This window comes from Gracilinanus agilis, chromosome 3, assembly GCF_016433145.1.
Source record: "Gracilinanus agilis isolate LMUSP501 chromosome 3, AgileGrace, whole genome shotgun sequence".
In the NCBI taxonomy this organism is placed as follows: Eukaryota; Metazoa; Chordata; class Mammalia; order Didelphimorphia; family Didelphidae; genus Gracilinanus; species Gracilinanus agilis.
This window is the reverse complement of record NC_058132.1, coordinates 303,322,588-303,346,160: the sequence shown is the minus strand read 5'-3', so window position 1 is coordinate 303,346,160 and position 23,573 is coordinate 303,322,588. Positions and strand designations below refer to the sequence as shown.

General features: G+C 32.7%; 1 protein-coding gene across 1 annotated transcript in view; it reads right to left on the bottom strand.

Annotated features, from left to right (window-relative positions):
* Nucleotides 1-23,573, bottom strand: part of DPP10 (dipeptidyl peptidase like 10) — a 963,744-nt gene that overhangs the window by 451,546 nt on the left and 488,625 nt on the right. The window contains exon 5 of the mRNA XM_044669137.1: nucleotides 12,682-12,756. Within this exon, the coding sequence (XP_044525072.1) occupies nucleotides 12,682-12,756 (75 nt within the window). The remainder of the gene's footprint in view (nucleotides 1-12,681; nucleotides 12,757-23,573) is intronic.

The following is a 23,573-nucleotide window of genomic DNA, read 5'->3' as shown; positions in this document are numbered from 1 at the left end:
ATATATATATATATATGTCTATTGTGCATCATACAGTTGTATTATATTTAATCAACTATCTCTCTCACATATTACCCAAATAATTAAAAAAAGACAAGAATAAAACATAACCTACCTTTTAGAAATTTTTTTATTGATTGAGGTGGAAGGTGGGAGTGAAGAAAAACAGATAAATAAGTTAAATCTATAATAGATATAGACATAGATATACAATTGTCAAAATATAATTACACATCTATATGTAGTACATGAATTTTATGCTATATATTAATGTGTTATATAATCATGTCTATCTATCTTTTTCAATATGTATTCAGTTCTATACCATTGTGATTCACATTATACCTTCTGAGTTGGTCAGGAAATCAAATTTCACTTTTACAATTCCCCCTGAGGTCCGGCAAAAAAAATAGGTTAGCCCTTTTTCTTCGCTGGACCTGTAAAAATAGACGACTTCTAAAATTTAGGAATTTGGGGTATAAAAGAAATGGATAAACAAATGGATAAAACTAGCCGCATTGACAAAAAAACCAATTTGGGGGCAGTCTCCTATTGGTGTAACAGTGTATAATTAGAAGAAATTGCATTCAACTCAATTTCCACTCCCCATAGTTCAATCAACTGCACCGCAAAGTTCAAATTTGGTCTTCATGGTACAGTGAAGGCTTTTCAGACATCTTCATGGTGTCTTCACCAAACATTTTACCTAGCATTTATTAGCCTATTATCTATATATTTTTATATAACTGAATGCAATCCAAAGGCACTGTTCCAATTGATAAAAGAGGGCCTACAAACTCACTTCAAATTAACATTAAAATAAGTCTTTCAGAATCCATATTAACATCATGCAATAGTATAAGCTCTTTTCACATGAAAGTTTTTAAAAGGCCAGGTGAGAAAAAGAGAAGAATATGATGATTTAAAAAAAATAATTCAGTCCAATATTTTAATTTTTATCTTTATCTATACCCATATCTTTTCATTGATTAATATATTAATATGTGCCCACATACATGTTCATGCATTATAAATATAGGTGGTATATGTATATACATATATTTATAAATGCATATGTGTATGAGTCTATTTTACATACATCTGCTTGTTTGTTTAGATATGCGTATTGCTTTTTAATTTTCAAGGTATAATAGTATTTTATATATACAAAGGTCAAACTTCTGACAAACTCAGCTCTCCAGAAAAATATTATTTTCTCATTCCTGGCCTAAGATTTGCATTTACTTCTAATAAATTGTAAATAAATTTAGTATAACAATTTCCTCATGTATTCATTTCAAAGGTCAACAGTGTGCAATCACTGTGCCATAAAAATTCTAAATATACAAAACAAACAGAACATTAGAGGAAAGCCATTAGTAAGCAAAACAAAACAGTATTGTGAAAATGTAGTGGTTATGAAGAATATGTTCATAAAAGGGATATTTATTAAAAGGGTTATCTTTCTCAAAAGGTTACTTTATGACTTCACCTCACAAGTCAAATAAGGCAAATAATTAATAGCATAAGGCACACATATTGATAAGTGGTCGGAGGCAGTAGAAGATAGTTTAAAGATTCAGGGAAGCACAGTAACATGAGAACACTTAAAATGAAGATAAATTAAATTGGCATATGCCAGTAAATATTTAACAACTGTTTGGAATATGTGAAAATGTACTTTTGAAAGATACTTTACTTTAATATTCCTTATGAACTGTTTTTCTATTACTTTTAAAAAAATCTTAGTCAATAGAACAATGAATCAAGTCCTAATTTGTAGCATTTCATTTGCTGATTTTATGGGTATAAATGCTCAGACTAAAGACCTGACAATGGTCCTTCATCAGCCAATATGACTAGCTCCAGAATACCAGCCAGAGAGAGGCAACAATATTGCTTCAACATATTGTTGAACATACTTCAACAATACCTATTTTTTTAAGTCTCGGTGTGGAAGAAATATAATAGGTACAGTTTTGTTACGTTTTTCTAACCTTTATCATCATTTAAATCACAATTATATAGTAATACTCAATGGACCTCTTGGCTAGAGTTACAGGTATCAACTTGCCTCCACGTATTTCTTATAGCAAGAAAAAACAAGACCAACAACAAAACTTGTTTCCCACAGCACCATAAAACTCTATATGCCATTTGACCCAGCAATATTACTACTAGGTTTATATCTAAGAGAGATTGAAGATAGGGGAAAGGACCTATTTGTACAAAAGTATTTGGAGCAGCTCTTTTAAAAAATAAAACCTCTCATTTAAAATCAATATTGTCTATTAGTTCCAAGGCAGAAGAGTGGTAAGGACTAGGAAATAGAGATTAATTAACTTGCCCCAGGTCACATAGCTAGGAAGTGTCTGAGGTTAAATTTGAACCAAGAAGTTCCCATCTCTGGGCTTGGCTCTCAAAGCACTAAACCATCTATCTGTCCCTATAGCAATTCTTTTTGTGGTGGAAAAGAATTGGAAATTGAAAGGATGTCCATCAATTGGAGAATGGCTGAACAAGTTGTTTTTATGATTGTAATGGAATACTATAGTGCTGTATGAATATGAAATGATGAACAAGGTGATCACAAAAAAACAAACAAACCTGGAAAGACTCATATGAAGTGATGCAAAGCAAAGTGAGCAGAACTAGGAGAACACTGTACACAATAACAACAATAATATATGATGTTCACTATGAATGACTTCACTACTATCGATGAGGCAGGGATTCAGAACAATTGCATGAGACTCATGATGAAAAAGGATATACATTCCTATGGAAGGTACAGTGTCCAAATGCAAATTGAAGCATACCATTCTTCATTTTCTCTCCTCCATGAATTTTCTCTATTGTAAATGATAAATTCTACAACATCATAAACATAGGGATGTAATATAAGATAATATATGTATAATCTCTATCATATTATCTGATCTTGGGGAAGGAGGAATGGAGGTAAGAAGAGAATATTGATTGCAACATGTCAGAAAATGAATATTAAAATTATATTAACATGGAATATATAAAATAATTTTTAAAACTTTTACTAAACCTCATGCTTTAAGATTAAGTTTCATTTCAACAGTAAGTATACATGCAGTTTCTAACATTGAGGAAGAAGGCTTTAACCTTGATCAAAGTTTCTTAATTTTCATGGCAATCATCTACCTTTCCAATCATTTGAATTCTTTTCATGGTTTAAATTTCTGCACTTAAATTAGCATATCCTGACTCCCTCTTTCCACAATCACATGTGTCTGGTTATATACTATTAAATACTCTGACTCTTAATACTTCTTTATGTTCTGATGTTGAAACACTGATAGTTAAATAAGTATTGCTACCTAGCATGTAACACACTCTCATTATGACTACTACACTATTCTCTGACTATAGCTGCTCCAGGCCTGGCTAACAGGTGCATCTGAACAGCTTGCCACTGTCTATGGTAAAGCCTGATGATGGACAAGGAAAAGAGTGAAAAGAGATAAAATTGAAATCCACATATTTATCTTCTTGTTCACAGTTCCTCTCATTAAATAAAAAGTATAAGATGTGGTTTGAAGCTTTTGGATAAAGTGGAGATTGGAGATGATCCAGGGATTTTGTTTTCCCAATTTATGTTTGTTTTTCATCATGAAAAGTAATTGAGTACTGAAGGAAAGAAATGATAGGTAGAAGTGGGGACTTTGAAGAATTTTTTTGCAAAGGAAAGAGAAGAGAAAAAATAGTTGTCATATTTGCCATAATATATGGCATATTTTAAATATTAATAAATGTATACAATATAACATATTTTAATAATTAAAAAATATGTATATTAACATGTACTGAATAACAGTTTGACCAACATCTTTAACCTTAAAGAGGAGGAACAGAGATTGAGAAAGAGTGATTAATTATCCACAAAAGCAGCATCTCATCTCAAAATAATCTTAAAAATTTTAAGTGACCAATTCATAAGTATTAAAGACCTTTTACTAAATCAGTATAAGATTCCATGGCCCTCTCAAATTCCTGTGACACTTAAAATCTCTCAGTGGACTGCATAGAACCAGATATGCTTACCTATGGCTACGCCTTTTCATTTTTCTACATTTTCAAATTAAATACTAAAGATAACAGTGAGACAAAGGGACACTCATTTGCTATAAATTTATTGGGTCCAAATATTTCATATGGTAAAAGTACTATTATGGAAATCACATAAAAGTGTATATATGTGTGTATATTGAAAAGATGGGTCCAGTTGGCAATGATGTCAAGCTGCTAGCAATAGCAGGGGGTAGGGGAGTAAGTGATTAGAATTCTTTCTCCTCCCCTTCCTGGGCAGTTGTTCCCCAGAATAATAGTTATAACAGAAACCCTTATAAAGCAAGAATGGAGGTTATGTTAACTTGGGTTTCTCAGGGCAAAACTGGCTGACAAATAGGGAATTATCCCACAGAAATTAGCAGCTTCCATGTTAGGAAGATTATTCCCAAAGCTCTGGTAACTAAAGCACTCAGGATGACTTCAAACTGCTGCCTTTCCCTCAGGATCACAGCTATGCTTAGAGCTTGCCTGGATGAAGATTTGCTTTGGTAATGTATGGATGAAGTTGGTAAAGCCTATAAATATTAACTTCACACAATCCACAAATTTAACAAGGGGAAGGATTTTTAATTCAGGAAAACAGGGACAGAGGGATAAAAAAAATAGAATAAATGGTAACGTAAAACTATCTAGTATCTTCAGGACATTGACAGAAATAACAATCCCCCAGAGGGGAATGCTTGGGATAAACTTATTCCCCTAACTCCCTCACAACTAAACTTTCTCTTGAATCTAATGTTATCTAGTTAAGATGGTGAAGGTAATCTTGATTATAGAACTATGTTGTTCAGAGATTAGCTGGGATACTGCATATAGGTATTTTCACAGTGCTCACAGCCTGGTTTGGTTTGTATGGAGTAAAACAGCAAAGAATCACCCTGCTCCCTGAGGTCAGAGCTGATCTACCTGAGAAGTAAAATCCTACCCCTCTTAAAACACCCAGCTCCCCAGAGAGTGAGTCTTTGCCAAGCTGGGTGTCCTGCTTTTATACCCACATTCTTAACTGCCTCAACTGCCCCCTCTCCTGCAGTTCTGGGGAGTACTGTGGAATTCTGTGAGGCAGTTCATCCCACTTAAGGTCATGCATATTACAGTATGCATATATACATAGAAACAATATATTGGTATATATATATATATATACATATATATACATATATTTATTTAGAAATCTATCTATCTATATCTATATCTATATCTATATCTATATCTGAGTGGTCAAAGACTAAATCTGAAGTTTAAAAATGTTAGCCACATAATAAAAATAAAGCATATTATAACCCTGATATTTGGCAAAATTAAAGGAAAAGGGGATGGCAGACAATAAGATAGATAATGTCATGAAAACAATGAACATGAACTTGAACAGATTTCAAGATATAGTGGAGGATAGAAAGTTCTGGTGTTCTATGGTCAATGAGTCAGTTATTAAAAGTCAGACATGATTGAATGACCAAAGGGATAACAAATATTAAGAATAAACAGATTTAAGATTTAACTCATAGATAAATTATGAATATAAATTATTCATCGAAAATTCTACTTTAAATATGCTGCTAATATCCAACAAATGACTAACATTTGGGAAAAAAAATTACATTGGTGATTTTGCCTACCATTTAAAGATCAATTAATTAATGGTTTTTAATCACATTTTCTTCAATTATCTTTGTTTCATTACAGTTTACTAATGTGTACATGAAGGATTATATACATGTGCATGTTTATAAGGAGAGAGAGTACACATTGAAGCTGGTAAAGTAGAAAAGTTCATATGTATGTTTATCATCATGAAAATGAAGAAGTTCTAAATTGTGGTGCAGAGAGGGGGCACAACTGCTTTGCAGAATTCTTCTGTCAGTTAAGTGGTTTAGAATCTTGGGAAGAGGACAGTTGGTCCTAGGAACTCGTGGAGAGAACCAGGGTCTATCTGAGCTCCTTCTTTAGATTGAAACCTGGCCTATATTTTGCAGCTTTTCTTTTAAAATTGTTGATTTAGCTAATTCCTTTGAATCTCACTACCCTACCTTATTCCCACCTTCATTTTCTCTACCTGAATGTCTGAGAAATTTGGAAAGGAGAATAGATCTGAGAGTTAGTTCAAATCTGTGATAGTTTAGTCAAATAGGGCTTACCCTTGTTACAAATTTACCTTATTGAATCATTGTATCCAACTTTCCTAAGCCCATTGATTTCAAAACCATCTGAGAGCTGAGTTAAAGTAGGTCCTTTCTCAGTCTCACGTCCTGCCTCCCTTCCCCCACCTGAAGTTTCTCTAAGGGGCTGTTAGGGCTACCTTGTATCCTCTACCCATTCCCAATCTACCCTAGAAGACAATAAACCCCATTTTTCTTTAATCAAAACCTTTTGGCTACTTCATTAGTTGATTAATAAGAGAGGGAGGAGGAGAGAGAGGAATAACATACTCTCTGGAATTTGAGGGAAGCTGAAGGTATCCATTTTGGGAGGAAGTGTAACTTCAATACTTCCTTCTAGTCCATTCCTGTGAAATTGAATAGAAGCCTCAAGTCAATTTCAAGCAGTTCTTAGCTGGCTCTAACCTGGCTCTGTAAAGTGTCCTTTTACTTGAAGGGCTCAGTCTATTTCCCTTCAGTGTTTTGTCTTTAACCTGAGTATCCAGTCTGTGTTTCCCTGCTGCTATTGCCTGCCTTAGATTAACTTATCCTCTCCCTTGCAACCCTTGGTACCTCAGTGTTATATTTCCTAAACTCAGACATTCCCTTATTTCTCCTACCACCTCAACTACCAACCTTCATCATTGTATCTTCCTCATCCACCATATTGCCTTAATTTCCCTATTGCCTAGTCTATTCCCTTGATTACCTCCAGCCTTGGATCCCTAGCCTTGTCTTATTCCCTATTCCAACCAGCTACTACCTATAGCCTAAGCCCCTATTACCTTAGCTTCAGTCCCTTATTACATCCCTGCAAGATTCCCTTATTACATCCTAAAATCCCCTTATAACAAAATTCACCTGAGATCTAGACATATAGATGAGACTAAATTTCAAAATTTATAATTTATATCTTTTATATTGAATTAATCAGCCAGACATTTCCAGTGGTGCATGGATTTTATCAAGGCATCATTTGACATAATAAAATAGCTTGTAAATTTGGGAACACATCTCAGAACACATTTTATAATTTTTCCATGCCTAAACTATAATTACATAAATATAGATAAGGATCATGAAAGGGCTAAAAACAAGAGATAAGACTATTGGCAACTGAGTTCTCCTTGATCACAGAAGTTTTTCCCTTACTTGATAAAATATGAAGAAATTCAAATCACTATGACTAATAAGATATTTTAAGTATAAAATTGCTGAAGTGTAAAATTCATAAAAATTGTAAACATGTTTGAGTTCTGTTTTTTCCAGTTAGTACTAAGACACATTAACTCTTCAATTCCATAATGGCTCATTTAATTCAGTGAAACATTTCAAACAGCAAATTTACATTTATCAGTTGGTATAGAGTCACAACTGATATTTTACAAACTCATTTTAAAAAGATATTCAGGTAACCACATTGAGAGAATGAACTATGGGTAGAAATGCAAAAGAAAGACATATGACATCACTTATCACATGTATATATGGGAATGTGATTTGAGGTTTAGGCTTTAAAAGATCACTCGATAGCAAAAATTAATAACATGGAAATAGGTATCAAGTGATAACACTTGTACAACCCAGTAGAATTGCTTGTCAGCTCTGGACTGGAGGGTGGAAGAGGGAAGAGAAAGAAAATGAATCATGTAAACATGAAAAAATATTTTTAAATAATTAAAAAAGGAAAAAAGATATTCAACATGTCTATGTATGATTTGAGTATATTACAAAGTTGTATACTTATATACAAAGGGAAATATAGAAAGAATAAAACCCACTATGTAAATCAATTATAGAATATTCAGCCTGACTTCATAAAATCACATGATGTGTTTCTGTTTGTCTGGCTAATTAAATAGAAACTACTGAAAAAGAATAATAGAACAAGCCCTCTCATTCAATTTTCATGCCCTTATTTTATTAAACAGATCCTTTAACATATCCATAGAATATGACTTAATTAAATACTTTATGTTATACTCTTCCAGTATGCTATTGAACTTGTCACTTTCTAACTTAATGGAGAGAATTAATTTTTTAAAAGTCTTTGATGTAAAAACAAAGAAAAATACTTGGAAGAAGATGTGTTGAATCTGTTAGGAATTTTGAAAGGTGTGTACTAAATGAACTCTAAATTTTCTCAGAGCTGTACATTAATGACAGTAATAAAGCTGCTCAGAAATGAAATGAGATAAAAACCAAAGAAGGAAGCATGCAGTTAAAACCATATATTTTGTTTTCTACATAAGAATGCACAAAGAGCTTCAGCAATCCTAAAATAAACAAAATTGAGTACACATACTAATAATTTAAAGACAAATTTATGACAAAGTATTACTAAGACTTCATAAGCTGAAGATTATAATTAAAATGTAACTGCAAAATGTGACATTTATTCAAAAGAAATGTGATAGGTAAAGAGGGCAGGAGTATGACATGGTATGGCAAGGTGTAGAGAGCATTGTATATTAAGATGCAGGCAATTATCCAATAATAAGGAAGAGAACTAAAAGTTATATGTAGTGTTAAGCATTACCATGGAACCAGAGGAAGAAATCATAATATCACCTGATTAGATTAGAGGCCAATTGGTCATATACAAGTAAAAGATGAAACTTTAAAAATCTAAAAGCATAATAGGTTCTGAGGCAGGATTTAGTCATTTAGACATCCATAGGAAATTTGTTCCAATGAAGAGCACCTAATACTTTTTTTGTCCTGCTCTGTAATGTTAGGAAACTCACTGATTCAACTATTCTATTGCCTCCTATGATGCAGTATGCCTGTAGTATTTGGAAAAAGTAGCTGAAAGATGGAAGAAAATACCAGAGTTTAAAGGAGAAAAGACAAAGACAAGAAAACAATATTAGTGACTCAGGACATCTTCATGCATTTCCCAAAGTAGAAATGTGAGACTCTTCTTATAACATAATTTACATTTCCCAAACTGGCAATGTGAAGCCATTTTATAGTATCAACTACAATTGATACTCATACAGTGCTTTATAAGTATTCAAAGCCTTTAACAGCCATTATTTCATTTGGTGCCCTTTATAATTAATGAGAGGAATTTCTAGTTGGAATCTGTTTCTCATAAACAAATACCAGTTCCTATATTTTTTTGTTCTTTTGCAGATTTGTTATTTAATCAAGGAGGTTAATCAAAATTTGGAAATTACCTCCTCCAATGATGATCAGACACTCTTTTTGCAGTTGTAGTTAAAATATTGTCTGGAGGTACTGATGGATTATGGGATCAGAGATTTAATTCTGGTTAGTACCTTAGAGATCACAGAGTCCAGTCTCTTCATTTTACAGGAGAGAAAATCAAACAGATGTTTAAACCCATCCCTTTAGCTCTCAAACACAACATAATTTTTCAGTGCTTCTGATCCAACTTCAAGGTTAAATGAAATATCCTAACTCATACTACCACTGTGCTTCAAATTAGAAATTGAACCAAGAACTGGATCTCACTTGACTATGTAATGGTACTCATGGTGTAAAAAAATAAATGTTTTGGGAGAAAAAAAATACTATATGTTATAATTTGACTTAGAGGGAAAAAACAGCATTCTATAATCTTGACATGTACTTTTGACATCAATGCAAAGCTCAGTCACCTCCTAGCTATCCAAACAGACATCTGCTTGAACTGCATGACTTTGCTAGGACTTTACATCTGTATCACATCCCCCAGATTTAACACTACTCTCATTGGTCACCTCAACTTCTACATTAGTTCCATTGTTCACACATACAATCATATTTTCTTTATCCACTTTACATTCTCCATTGTTTTCCATCATTACATAATTTTTAGAATTTTCAGACAATATTACATCAAAATTTTCTTGTTCCCCACATTCATTAAAATTAATTATATTTCATTTGTTTTAATGATAGTATTCACTGAGTCATTGACATTATCCCCATCACATGCATTATCTTTAGCCATAAACCCATTTTAAAATGATTTACCCAATACTGGAGAACTGCTGGCACACCTTCATGATGAACATGCACCTTTGTTCTGATTCCCCCTTCTGGAAACCAGATCCAACTAGGCCTGCTCATGATTTTAACCAATCCTGCATAATAGTTTTCAAGTCTGGAGCTTGGATTCCCTGACAACAAGCATTTGGACAACCGTTGGAATTATCCTGCCCTTGATATGAATAATATCTGTTTCCATTATTATTATTATTTTGCCATCCAAAAGAAATTTTGTCTTCAGCCATTACTAAACTCATTGTTTCTATTAAGTTGTCTAGAGAATTGTCCCCTAAACTGACAGTATCTAAAAATATGTCCCAAGCAGTTGTATAAGTAACAGTTTATAGCCTCTGCTCTTCGCTGTCTAGGCACAAACTGTGTTTTAGGCTGCACAGATCTTAAAGCAGCTACTGCCTTTATCTCTTTAATTTCATTGTCCTTGATTTTCCTATTAGCTTCTTGCAACTCATTTTTAAAATTTGCTATTATCTCATCTTTATCATCTAAATGTTTATCTTTATCTTCTAGGTAGACATAGCAAGCTTTCCTTTTTAGATCTTCCAAACTCAATGTTTCCCAATCAGGGCAATTGGTCTTAATTTTTTTTACCACACTGCATGAATTCCTAACAAATAATCTACTAATATGAGCAATAGTTTCCTCAGATAAAACATCTAATCCCAATTGAATTTCGGCCTCATCGATTAATTTATCTAAAAATGTTGCAGGTGACTCCCCAATCTGCTGTCTTGTCCTCTCAAATTTTAACCAGGAGTCAGGTATTTTTGAATTGGCTTTCAACGTCTCTAGAAGAGATTCCCTTGCTTGGCTTAAATATCTATAATTCTCAACCAAATTAAATTCAAATTCTTAGAAATTAGCAGGCCATGGGGTTAAAGACACTTTTTTGTCAGTCTCCTCTATGAACTGCTCTCTTTCCCTCCTAGTAAGTAATTTTTCCATTAAGAAAGAAAAATCTGCAAAATCTGAATCAAAAATTTTAATTGCATGCCTAAATTCCTTAATTATTTCATTAGGCTAAATGAAAAAATGAGGTGTTCTCCATTTAATAGAATCCAAATCAATTGATGAAAATTGCTCCTGTTTTCTTAAATGCACCACTCCTATATCTGATGTTAAATAGGCCAAATCATGCAAAGGAAACAATGAAGTGGCTTTATTTTTTAATGGCTCCATTTCCCTATCAAGCCCAGAGGGTTTTTTGGATGTTTCAGCACCCCCATCTGCTTGCTGACCACTTGCATTAACATTGCCATGAGTAAGAAGATTACAATAACATTGCTCTATTTTATCCCATTTAGCTTGCAGTAATAAAACCATTTGCTTCAATTCAGGGTCTATAAATACCATACAAACAATGACTTTGAACTTATAAAAGATAGCCAGTAAAACTCACTTAAATTTGTAAAGACATCAAAAACCATCAATGCTATTATAGGTATGTAAGAACACACCCTTTTTAAAGTAATTTGCATAATCAGTGTAATGGCTTTCCAAACAAAACATCTTAAGAATACCCTGGGATGATCACTAGGAAAAAAATATAACACTAACAAAAAAATGGCATATATAGCCTCTAGAATCCACATAAACATTTTAGCAATATATCAAGAATACCCTGGAAACAATATCTTATACAACAGTGGTTCAGTAAAGTTTCTATGCACCTTGAGATTACAAAGTATCTGCCCAGGGAAAAAAAAAAGAAAAAAAACTCAGCTAAGATTCCACTAAGCTGCAGGTTTGATTGGCAGCTCCTCCAGCAGTCACCCTCAGAATTCCACACTGTCAGCCTGGTAAAATTCTGAGCAATTGGGCCCCTCCCAACTGTCTTTACCAGAGTACTCCCAACAAGCTTCAAACCTTCCCACAGACCTCAACTGACAACTAAGACTCACACAATCACTTTAGGGAAGAGAGCAAAATTAGTGCACAATGTGATATTTTACTGTTCTTATTACTTAATACATTTTAATTAAATAAGCACAGTTATACACAAATTCATTTATTGTACTACTTTCTTTTCTTATTCAACATCCCAAATAATTTAGTGCATTTGATTAATACCTTTTGACAATGAAATTTTACATTGTCATCAAAACCATTACTTTGGAGTTGTGTTTAGCCACTTTTTTTCTTTCCTCATACTTCTTTATCTTATACCTACAGTATATTCTAGTAATTTCCCTTACCAACTCACCTACAACTTCTTTTGTTCAAACCATTTCCTCTTCCCTAAAAATGTGCAATGTCTCTCTTTCCTAGTTTCTACTGACAAATTCACCATTGACTATATGACTGGAAGGAAATTCACATACAGCCACATCACTTCTTTACTACAAAACAACCCTTGTTCGTTTGGCTCTCAACTGTCAACTCTTTACAAATAAAAATATGATATGACTAGAAAAGAAAATTGCCTTACCTGTTTCACATCATAAGCCAGAAGAACAAATCTTAAGTCTGGTGAAACAGAGTGTCTTGATGCTTTGAAGGTTACCTAAAAAAATGATAGAATGTAAACTGTTTGCCAAAATGAAATATTGGTTAGAATTTGCATGTATTAATATCTATAAGAAATCAACTGATATTCTATCTTAGTTTCCTTGTTTTTATTCTATCTCAGTCTCTTTTTTTCTATCTCTGCCTGTCTCTCTGACTCTGTCTGTATTTTCTCTGCCTCTCCACAAGGTAGGTGTTGTAGCAGATAAGAATAATAAACTTAGAGTCAGAAAAATTAGAATTAAAATCTCTTTCTCAGACACTTAAAAGCTTTGTAATGCTGACCAAGTAACTTATTTTCTTAGTCTTAGTTTCCTCATCTGTAAAAGTAAGATGATAAGTAAACCTAGTTCATAAGTGTATACTGAGGAAATAATGAGTTCACATGTTCAGAATTTTGCAATTATTAAAGTGCTATGTAAATCACAGTAATGAGAAAATTCTTAAAATTCCCTACCACATCAACTTCCTTGTAGTTTACCATCCCCCAAATTGTAATTTCCTGGTAGGCAGAGATTATCTCATAATTATATTTATGTCTTCAGAGTAAGTATTTGATTAACCTAATATATTTTTGTGACCATTTAATATTTTAAATAATCAGAGAAAAGTAAAAGATTCTTTGCAATTAATTAATAAAATTTTATTGGGGGGTTATCAGGTATTGTATTGAGTTAAAGATTGACCCAGGTGGAATGGTATGGTTTCAAGCTTTTTGAAAATAAAATTTTGTCTAATAAGTTTGCAGGAGAAAAGCTTTCTATAAAAGTTGTAAAATGTCTGATAAAAATCAAAGCAAAATAGAAAATGCATAATATAACTGATGTTGGCTGATGGTTTTAAAAAATAAACAAACATTTTATTGTACCTGGATGAAATTATCTTTGCAATTTAGTCAATAAATGCTACCGATATCAGAAGGAATTTGAGAGATCTAATCACAAAAAAACTATGGTTGCCTTGAGGAAATATATTTGTTTAAAACAGAGATAACTATATTATCTGTTTCATATCTGAAAAGAGATACAACAAATATATTTTTTTACAAATAATATGTTTAAAAAGAAAATAAAACATGTCCCCTATGACATTGTATAGAGAGAAGATAACTAAGTACCCAAGTGTATTTTTTCCCTTTCATATTATGGATAGAGCTAACAGTATATAAGATTGAATGAAATCAAAGCTTAGAATATTAGCTCCCCTTTATTCCCTGAATACAGGAGAAAAATCACCAGAAGTGAAGAAAGAAAACATAAAAATTTCCAAATCCAATCACTTATGAAAGTTGATGTGTTGCAAATAAAGGGACTACAAATCTCATAAAATAATAATGGCAGCCAAGTCCTTGATAAGGAGTTGACTAAAAGAATCCAAACAGTGAGAACACATAAAATATCAAAACTATGATTTTTTTATCACATGAATCACATATCTGGTTTAATTAGGAAAAAGGATCAAGATCATTGTTAATGCTTTGGATATATAACCCAAGTAAAACTACATTGCTTGCATTGTAATGATGGGAAGGTTAACAGGGGCCTAGAGTTAGTATCAGGCTTGCAGGAGGATAGTGTTGGTTGTTAGGATGGAGTGAGCAACCTTTGTTGGGCCTGAAGCTTTTTTTATGGAAGTACAAGGATCCAGACCCTGAGAACTGAGTGCCCAGTGAAACCTCACTGCTAGCCACAAGGCTCCTTTAAGATATCAGGTAACTGGCCCCACCCTGCTGAGGAAACAACCTCTTATTGGCTAATGGCAGTCTGGCAGGAAGTGGATGTAGAGCTTACTGCCCTCAGCTATGGAGCTTGTTCCAGCCCTAACTGCTCAGAATCCCTATTCTGTTGCCTGTTCTCCTAGCCTTTGATGGTAGGGAAATAACCACAGGATTCACTGGTTAAGGCTATGGGATTTATTGGTAACTGGGGAAGGAACAAGGCAATGGTAAGAGGGTTAGGAAATATAAAATATGTTGTTATGGATTATCTAGCTAAAGCTGGTAGAAGGTCCTTGGAAGATCTAGGCAGATGGAGGGCAGGCAGCCCTCAGCCAGAGTGAAGTGGTCTCTGGTTAGGGAAATGAGCTGATCTATTGTCTAATCTTTTAGATGATGATAAATAATAATATTGTGTTGCTCTAGTGACTTGTTTGGGTCCTAATTCTAATTTCCCATGTTCTCACTCCCTCCACTCTATTTAATCCCACCACCCTTTGCACCTGCCACCCAGGCCCAGGGAAGGGCTAGATGAGTGGACACATCAAAGTCAGGTCAGGGAAGAACCCAGCTCTGAGTTTTCAGGGCTTTTTATACTCTCAGTTCAACGGCCAGTTGGTATCTGCCAAGTGTCTCATGCCCTCTTCAACATTCCATCCAGGGCAACTGACAAGTTTGCCCTAAGCCAACATGGCAATGCTAAAATCCTATATTACAGCATGTAGCCACCAGTTGGCAGCATGGCAAATAAAATAAATACATGTGAAAAATTATAATTTCAAAGGATAGACAAATGAAGGAGGGGTAGAGATAGAAGAAATTTACAGATTCATAGGGTCAGGGATTCACAGCTAAATGGGAACATACAGCTTAATTAGTACAAATGCCTCATTTGACAGATATGGAAATTAAGGCCCAGAAAAGTTCAGTGACTTGTTCATGGTGACAAGTGGTAGAACTACAACTTGAAGTTGGGTCCTATATTCTACTTTTAGCATTTTTCCACTTTATATTAATTCCTCAAGTTACTGAGAAGAAAAAAAATTAGTAAAGCTCTCATAAGTTAGTAAGGAAATGATCCCCTAGTGAAGTAGTAGAAGCGAAGGACATATATTCGCTTAAAGAACTGTTTGTATTAAGAGCATCCACAGGTTCAGTTATGGAGATTCCAGATTTGAGGGCAATTTAATACTCCTGCTCTAAGGAAGAGAAGACTTGAATGCCTAAGAATTTGTACTTTCCCCAAGGTCACAAAGAAATAATCTTCAACATGAAATTCAAGAGAAGGCTCTTCTTCCTCAATCCTGCTTTTTCTCACCAGTTAAAGTTAGCACAGAGCTAAATTTGGATAATATTAAGGAAATCTCACCTCTCCCCCATATTTCTCCATGTGATGTTCCTAGTGTACATTAACTTCACACTTTCACAGGTGTGTTTGTCCCTCTGTAACAACACTTTAGTATCTTTTACAGCTCCTGCAATTATCTGGTCTGACACTTTATTAATTATCACTACACTGACTTAAGATTATGTAATGTACAACCTGGGAAACTTTTTAAATTCTTCTTCAGAGAAATCCCTACTTTGAGAAAGATGGAGGCAGGACGCTGATGCTACAGGAAGTCATACAAATCATAGGCTTATGAGGTAAACACCTGAGTGGCTGTCATGGGAGAATCTTGCATATTCAGACAAACAATTTTAAAGCTCCTTATTCAATTTAATTCATATTTGTTTAGAAAATTGTATGTGAAATTCCAAAATATTAAATTAATATGAGGCAGCTAAATAGCACAATGGAGAGAGTATAGGTCTTAGAGTCAGGAAGGTCAGAGTTCTAATCTCACTTGAGACACCTATTAGTTGTGTGACCATAGAAAAGTTGTTTAATGTCTCTCAATCCCTATTTCCTCATCTGTAAAATTAAGATATCTAATATCTCTTCCAATTTTAATTTTATAATCTTAAGAAATATCTATTGTGTATATATTATGTGCAAGGAAGTAACTGGACAAAAAAAGGAAGAAATAAACACAATTATACTCCAATTGGTTATAATTTACTAGACATTATATGGTATATATACAGAAAATAGAATTATCTTTTAGGAACAGAGAGGCAAAATCATGCATGTTACACAGAGAAAGAATATACAGAGTCCTGATGAAATATGTATTAATTAAAGAGCCAGCAATGCACATCTGAGAAAGCAAAGCATGTATTACTAAGAAGTGACCTAGAAAAGTGAACCACACAAGTGACCATTTGGTAGCATTTAGAATTTTTTTTCTAAAATCAAGGTTTTATCTGATAGGCCTTTAAAAGTCTATATTGGTCTGAATGCAGACTTCCTTGGATATAGGCAAAACTGTTAAAATTACATCTCCTTGAAGAACAGATATATCTGTACATGCAGATTGAAGAATGGAGCTTTTTTGTGAATCCAGAACTGTGATTTCATTGGTTTAGGGAATATCATCTAAGAAAACCTTTTCTACCAATTAAGATCAGAAACTTCTCTCTAATTTAAAATAGGACCTCATTTTAGATTAACTCAAAACAAACAAATTCAGGTATTCACAATTTGCAACTGAAAAAGGTAAAGGCAGAAAAATAAGTAAAATAAACATATTTAATTGCATGCTAAACACCTACCACTTTCACGAGTGGTGTAGTCTTTCAGCTGGTCTCCCAATTATGGTTATTCTTGCACCAAGAAACAATACATTGTTTTGTGCTAAACATTAGCTCTGGCAGCAGTCTTTTTTAGGAGTTCTCACTTGTAACAAATCATGTTCTTGTCAGAGTGGTGCTCTTTGTTTTGGAAATATTTTTAGTAATTAATAACATCCCCAAAGTAAAAATAAGTAATAATGCTGGTAGCTACAATAAGCCTAAGAAAAGTCCTCAAGTGCTTGTGTGTTCACATAAATAATGCTTATTAAATAATGGGGTTTGCTACTATGCATGACTTAAATGTTTGTTGACTGAAAGACTGAAGTCATATCCAGGGTTAAAATGGGTGCTACACTCTGATACATATGGTATCAAATCAAAAGGGTCTCCCATTTTCCACCTTATAGTGGATACTATATGACATCCAAATTTATCTAGTTATTACATTTACATTTTCCAAATTAATATTCACTATGAAGAGTTATAATATATCCATTCAGTTTCCCTCCCGCAGTGATCAGTTTCAGGCTCTATTCATCTTCATTCATTTTTTCTTGTCTAGGTAATTCAATTATAGTCAACCAGTGGGGAAAATATAGGAAAGAATCCCTTGTATGTGTTCAAGTTTATCTCTATGATTGTAGATTGGATTTTCAAAAACTATCAACCCAAAATCTATAACCCAAAATCTCTCAAATAGAATGACAATAGTTTTTTGGGACAATGCCTTACATATACTTAATATGAGTAGAAAGGAGGAAGTATGTTTGAGTCCTGACTGTCACCAACTCATTATGTTAACTATAGTAAGTCTACAACTTACCTAAGCTCATCTCCCCATTTGTTAAATAAGGTGCTTGAGATATTTTAAGAATTCTAATTCTAGTTCTAAGAAACATCTCAATGAAATGTAATAGTATATTGCTTAGGGCACTAGGCTTGAAATCAGGAGTAACTTGGTTAAAACCATTCCTCAGATATTTACCAGCTGTCGGGAAATTAATTTAGTTTATATTCCTCAGTGCCCCTAAAATAAAATGTGAGGGATTGACCTGATTGTGGTATCTAAAGCACATTCCAATGCAAAACCTATGATGATATTATTCTATGATCAATGAAACAATGAATAAGGCAGCTCATGAGCATTAGAAAGCAATAGATAGGAAGATGGATAGTATTCTAACTTGCTTCTGCATTTAAATTAATATTGTTTTAAGGTCCAAGTCCAGAATGCCCTTCACTCTCCTCTCTATCTTTCCAAAACCTATGCAACCTTTAAGATCTAGAGCAAATGACATTTTCTCCATGAAACTCTGATTATAGCAATCAGAAATGATCTCTTATTCCTCTGAACTCATAACAGTTACCATCTGTACAATTGACTTGATCATAAATTTTACCCTGCCTTGTCACAGCTGTTCTGTAGCTGTCTTGAGCAGTAACTTAAATGTTTTATTGTTACCATAATACCTCTATTATGAACCATGAGGATAATCTTAATGAAATATTGCTTAAGCAGAACTTTACCAATGAAGGACAGAAATAATATTGGAAGCAATATTTTCAATATTTTCTACTGTAGGGTAGAGATTCATCCAGCCAACAAAGGTAAATAGGAAGAAAATATGGAAAAGAAGACAGTATTATTTCATAAATGCATTACAGTGTTGCATAACAAAGTGTTAAGTGGGGTTTGAAGGGAAAGGGCCTTACCAAAAATAAGATACTAGGAAAGTTTATAATTATGTCCAAAAAGAGCTTCTAATCTATTTGAGAGGATGACACAGCCATCATATGTACGATGAAAAGAGTAGTTAATAAATAAGGTAAAAGATCTATGACTTCAATGGTGAAAGAAATTCCTTTATCCAAATGCATAGTATTCTGAGTTACTTGAATTGCCATTATGAAGGCAGAAAATACTTTGCATTTGGAAAAAATCACTAAATACTAATGAGAATTGTGAAACATTTGCAAAAAAAATACCAAATTGGCATGTTGATATCTCTAGAAAGAGATAAAATGGCATATTGTATAATTGTGAAATAGGAGTACTTGAAGAATCTAACACCTATTTTTCTCCTATTCTGAAGGATGTTTTATTTTATTTTTAGGATAACTGAATAAATAGAGATGTAAAGGAACTTTGTAATGTAATGGTCCTTTGGTCCATTTTCCTCATTTTACAGATGAGTAAATTTTGGTAATAAAGGTGAAGAGATTAGGTTAGGGTCTCATGAGGAATAAGCAATTTTATTTTTATTTTCATATCAGCCATATTTTGAAAAAAGGAAAGAATACAAAAAATATGCTTTACAGTTCAAATTTATAAGTTCTCTAAATGGAGGTGAATACAGTTTCTCATCTGTGAGTACAGTCCTTTGGACTTGTCATGGATCACCATATTGACCAGAGTTGTTAGTTCTTTCCAAAATATTGTTACTATGTAAATAATTCTCCAGAATCCATTCAATGCATTTGCATCAATTCATTTGAGTTTCCACGTTGATTTTTTTTCTGAAACCATTCTTTTATCATTTCTTATAGCAAAATAATATTCCATCACAATCCTCAGTTTCTAATCCTTTCTACCAAAAAAAGGAACTGCTATAGATATTTTTCTATGTATTTGTCCTTTTATTTCTTTGATCTCTTTGGGATACAGACCTAGTAGAATTAGTTCTAAGACAAAGAGTAAGCAGTTTTAAAGTTATATCAACAGTGCAATAGAAGTATCTATTTTTTCACATTACCTCCAGTTTATTCATTCGACTTTTTTATGTTAGCTAATCTGCAGGGCATGAGGTAGTACCTCAGATTTGTTTTAATTTTCCTCTCTCTAATTAATGGTTGGAAGTATTTTATAGCTATTATAACTATTATTGCATTAATTTCTTCTTCTGAAATCCTCTTGTTTATATTTTATGACCTTTTATCAATCCAGAATGACTTTTAAAAAATAAATTTGGCCCAATTCCATAAATATTTGAGAAACGAAAAATTTGTCAGAGAAACTTGCTGTAAAACGTTTTTCTTCAGTTTCTAACTTTTCTTTTTTGGCTATATTGATTTTTTTCAAAACCATTTTAATTCAAATTGATCAAAATATAAATTTTACCTCCTTTGAGTTTTCTCTCTCTCTCTTATTTGGTCATTCACTATTCCCCTACACATGGATCTGATGTATTTTTTCCCATGCTCCCATAATTTTTATGATAGTCTTAATTTCTAAAAAAGGAGATATTTGTATATAGTATAATATGTATTGATTTATGTATATATGTATATACACATAAAATACACACATGTTCATACAGTCATGTATATGCAATAAAATAAAACCTTAAACATATATGCAAATTGTATATGAAACAGTAATAATTATGTTTATATGTGTGTATATATATATGCATATGTATATATATAATTTAAATATAGACAGAGAGGACAGGCTAGCACACAGAGACAGAGGCAGATATGAGATTTAAAAAAAATTCCCAATATAGAAACTGAATATGGAAAATACCACTGTTTTGGGTGTCTTTAATATAATTGAACATCAACTTCTTTGTTTCTCATTATCTTTGCTAAACAAATATTAAAATAGAAATAATTTGTTGACATATATGATGAAATGTTCCATAATGCATTTAAAATCATGTTTTTTTTTAAATAAAGAGTGGTGAATATAGGTCACTAAATGTTATATATATGACCACTAAAACAATAGTTCTCTTATCTTATCCCCTCCAAAACCAAACTAGATAAAGAATGGATGATATTTAAATAAAATGCCAACAACATTTTAGCAAATTAAAAGGCTTTCATTTGAGAAGGAAAATGATACTAGACATTGTATATTATGGAATTTAATGTATTTCAGAAGTGCATTTTGCTGTGGTCAATTGGCTCTTTCCATCTTGGATGAATGAATTCTGATTATGAATGTGTGTTATTTATTTTTGCCTTAATGGTGCTAGTTACCTACATTTTCAGCTACAGTGGAGAACAAAAGTGATATAGAAGAGCCAGGAAAATGTTAAAAAAAATAAAAAGCTATTTTTTAGAAGTTTGTGATGCATCCTTATTATTCTTATATCTTTGCTACAAGAAATAAGATTTTCAGTTGGTGGGACAAATCTATTCAAAGACATTTAATATGCACATAACTTTAGATGAGGGAAAGCAAGAGGAGAGAGTTATAACAAATCTTAATGCAGTATACTGTTGTCTTGTATAACAAAATGAAAAATGGTCTTATTTCTACAGAAATTATGGCCCCCTCATTCCTCACTTACATAAATTCAAGATATTTTGGACCATAAGGACTAAATGTAAATTGATGAATAAGACCATGGAGAGAGATTTCATAGCACCTTGTTACTTGATTCTTTAGCAAATAGCTTCTTATTTGTTATTTTTAGCATATTTACCCACAATCCTTTCAAGAGGCCTAACAATATATGCATATACATATATACACATATGTATATGTCCTACTCATATAGTACCTCCATCTTTTAGCATTACATTTTTCTGCCTTTGGCAGAAAAAAAAGCAGTAAATATATTTCCCACCATTTAAAGAAATCTGCTGAAGATGAAAACCAATTACCAGCAATGTATTAAGGAAAATGATCTTCTTCTTCTTCTTCTTCTTCTTCTTCTTCTTCTTCTTCTTCTACGACTACCACTACTACTACTACTACTACTACTACTACTACTACTACTACTACTACCACATCCAACAAAAAGTAGTGTTTTCCAATAAATGGGAGAACTCTGAAACTAATTATTTTTTGTCTCAGTATACAACACCCATTTAAACTAAGTGTGATATCATGAATTCAATATAATTATTCTTAATAATTCCAAGGAGTAAAAATTAATATTTGAATGGTAACTGCAAAGAAAGTATTTTGATACTACTTTGGCATGTCCCTCAACAATACTGTTGTCAACTTTCACTCTCCTTTCTCTTCCAGTTTCTATATTACTTCCATCTCCAAAATTCTATAAGTATTTTTCAAATTAATTTAGTCATTTCCTTGTTATTTCTTTCATATTAATAGCCTGAATGAATTTGGAATGGTCATGTTCACTAAGTCTCGACTTAAATTAATTTGGACTTGGTATCATAAGAGGGGGAAAGAGAGTATGCACCACTTTTGGTTCTTTTCAAGATGCGTATAGCTGACTTATCACATGTACTTAGTCTAAAATAATATTCCTCCAGTCAAAAAGCCCAAGTAATTGAATGATCACTGTCTTAGACTACTTACTACCTTCAACTGGCAGTTATGTTAGACAATATATAGATTTTTGGACTTGCCATCAAAAAGACCCAAGTTCAAATACTACCTCCCTGACACTAACTAGCTATGTGAATATTAAGCAAGTTATTTAACCCTTAACCTGTCAACATTTCAGTATCATCATCTGAGAAATGGGAATATCAGAACCTATCTTATCTAATAGTTGTGAGGAGTGACTGAAATAATTAATAGAAACTTATTTACAATTGTTAAAACACTAATTAAATGCTATCATCATTATTATAATATCTGAGAATTTACATTATGTTTCCTTATCTTTAATATGATAACAATAATATGAAACAATAAATTATACTTTTTAAACATAAGATAGTCTTTTTTTCCCTTACAGAAGATGGGACTTTATTTATTTATTTGTGATTTAATTTAATTTTAATATTTTATTTATTTATTTGGAATATTTTCCCAGTTATATGTTTCATGATTTTTCCCACCCCTCTTCCCTCCTCCCTCCAAGAGCTGACAAATAATTCCACTGGATTATACATGTATCATTTTAAAAATCTATTTCCATGTAATTCACATTTCCAATAGAGTGATCTTTTAACAACAAACTCCAATCATATTCCCATCAAACCAGGCAATCTTTTTCTTTTGCATTTCTAATCACACAGTTCTTTCTCAGTATGTGAAGAGTTTTCATTCTCTTAAATCTCTTGGGAATATCCTGGATCATTGCATTGCTACTACTAGAAAAGTCTGTTACATTTGATTGTGCCACAATGTATCAATTTCTATGAATGTTCTCCAGGTTCTGCTCATTTCACTCTGCATCAATTCATGGAGGTCTTTCCAGTTCACATAGAAATCCTCCAGTTCATCTCCTTTTAGAACAATACTATTCCATCATCATCAGACACCACAACTTGTTAAGCCATTCCCCAATTTATGGATAGCACCTAATTTTTCAGTGTTCTGCCACCACAAGGTGTGTGGCTATAAATAGTTCTGTACAAGTATTTCTCTTTTTTATCTTATATTTATTATATTATATATGTTATATAAATAGAATACATTGGCATATATTATATTTATATTATATTTATCATATTATATATTGTACATTTAACTTATATTTATCTTATATTTA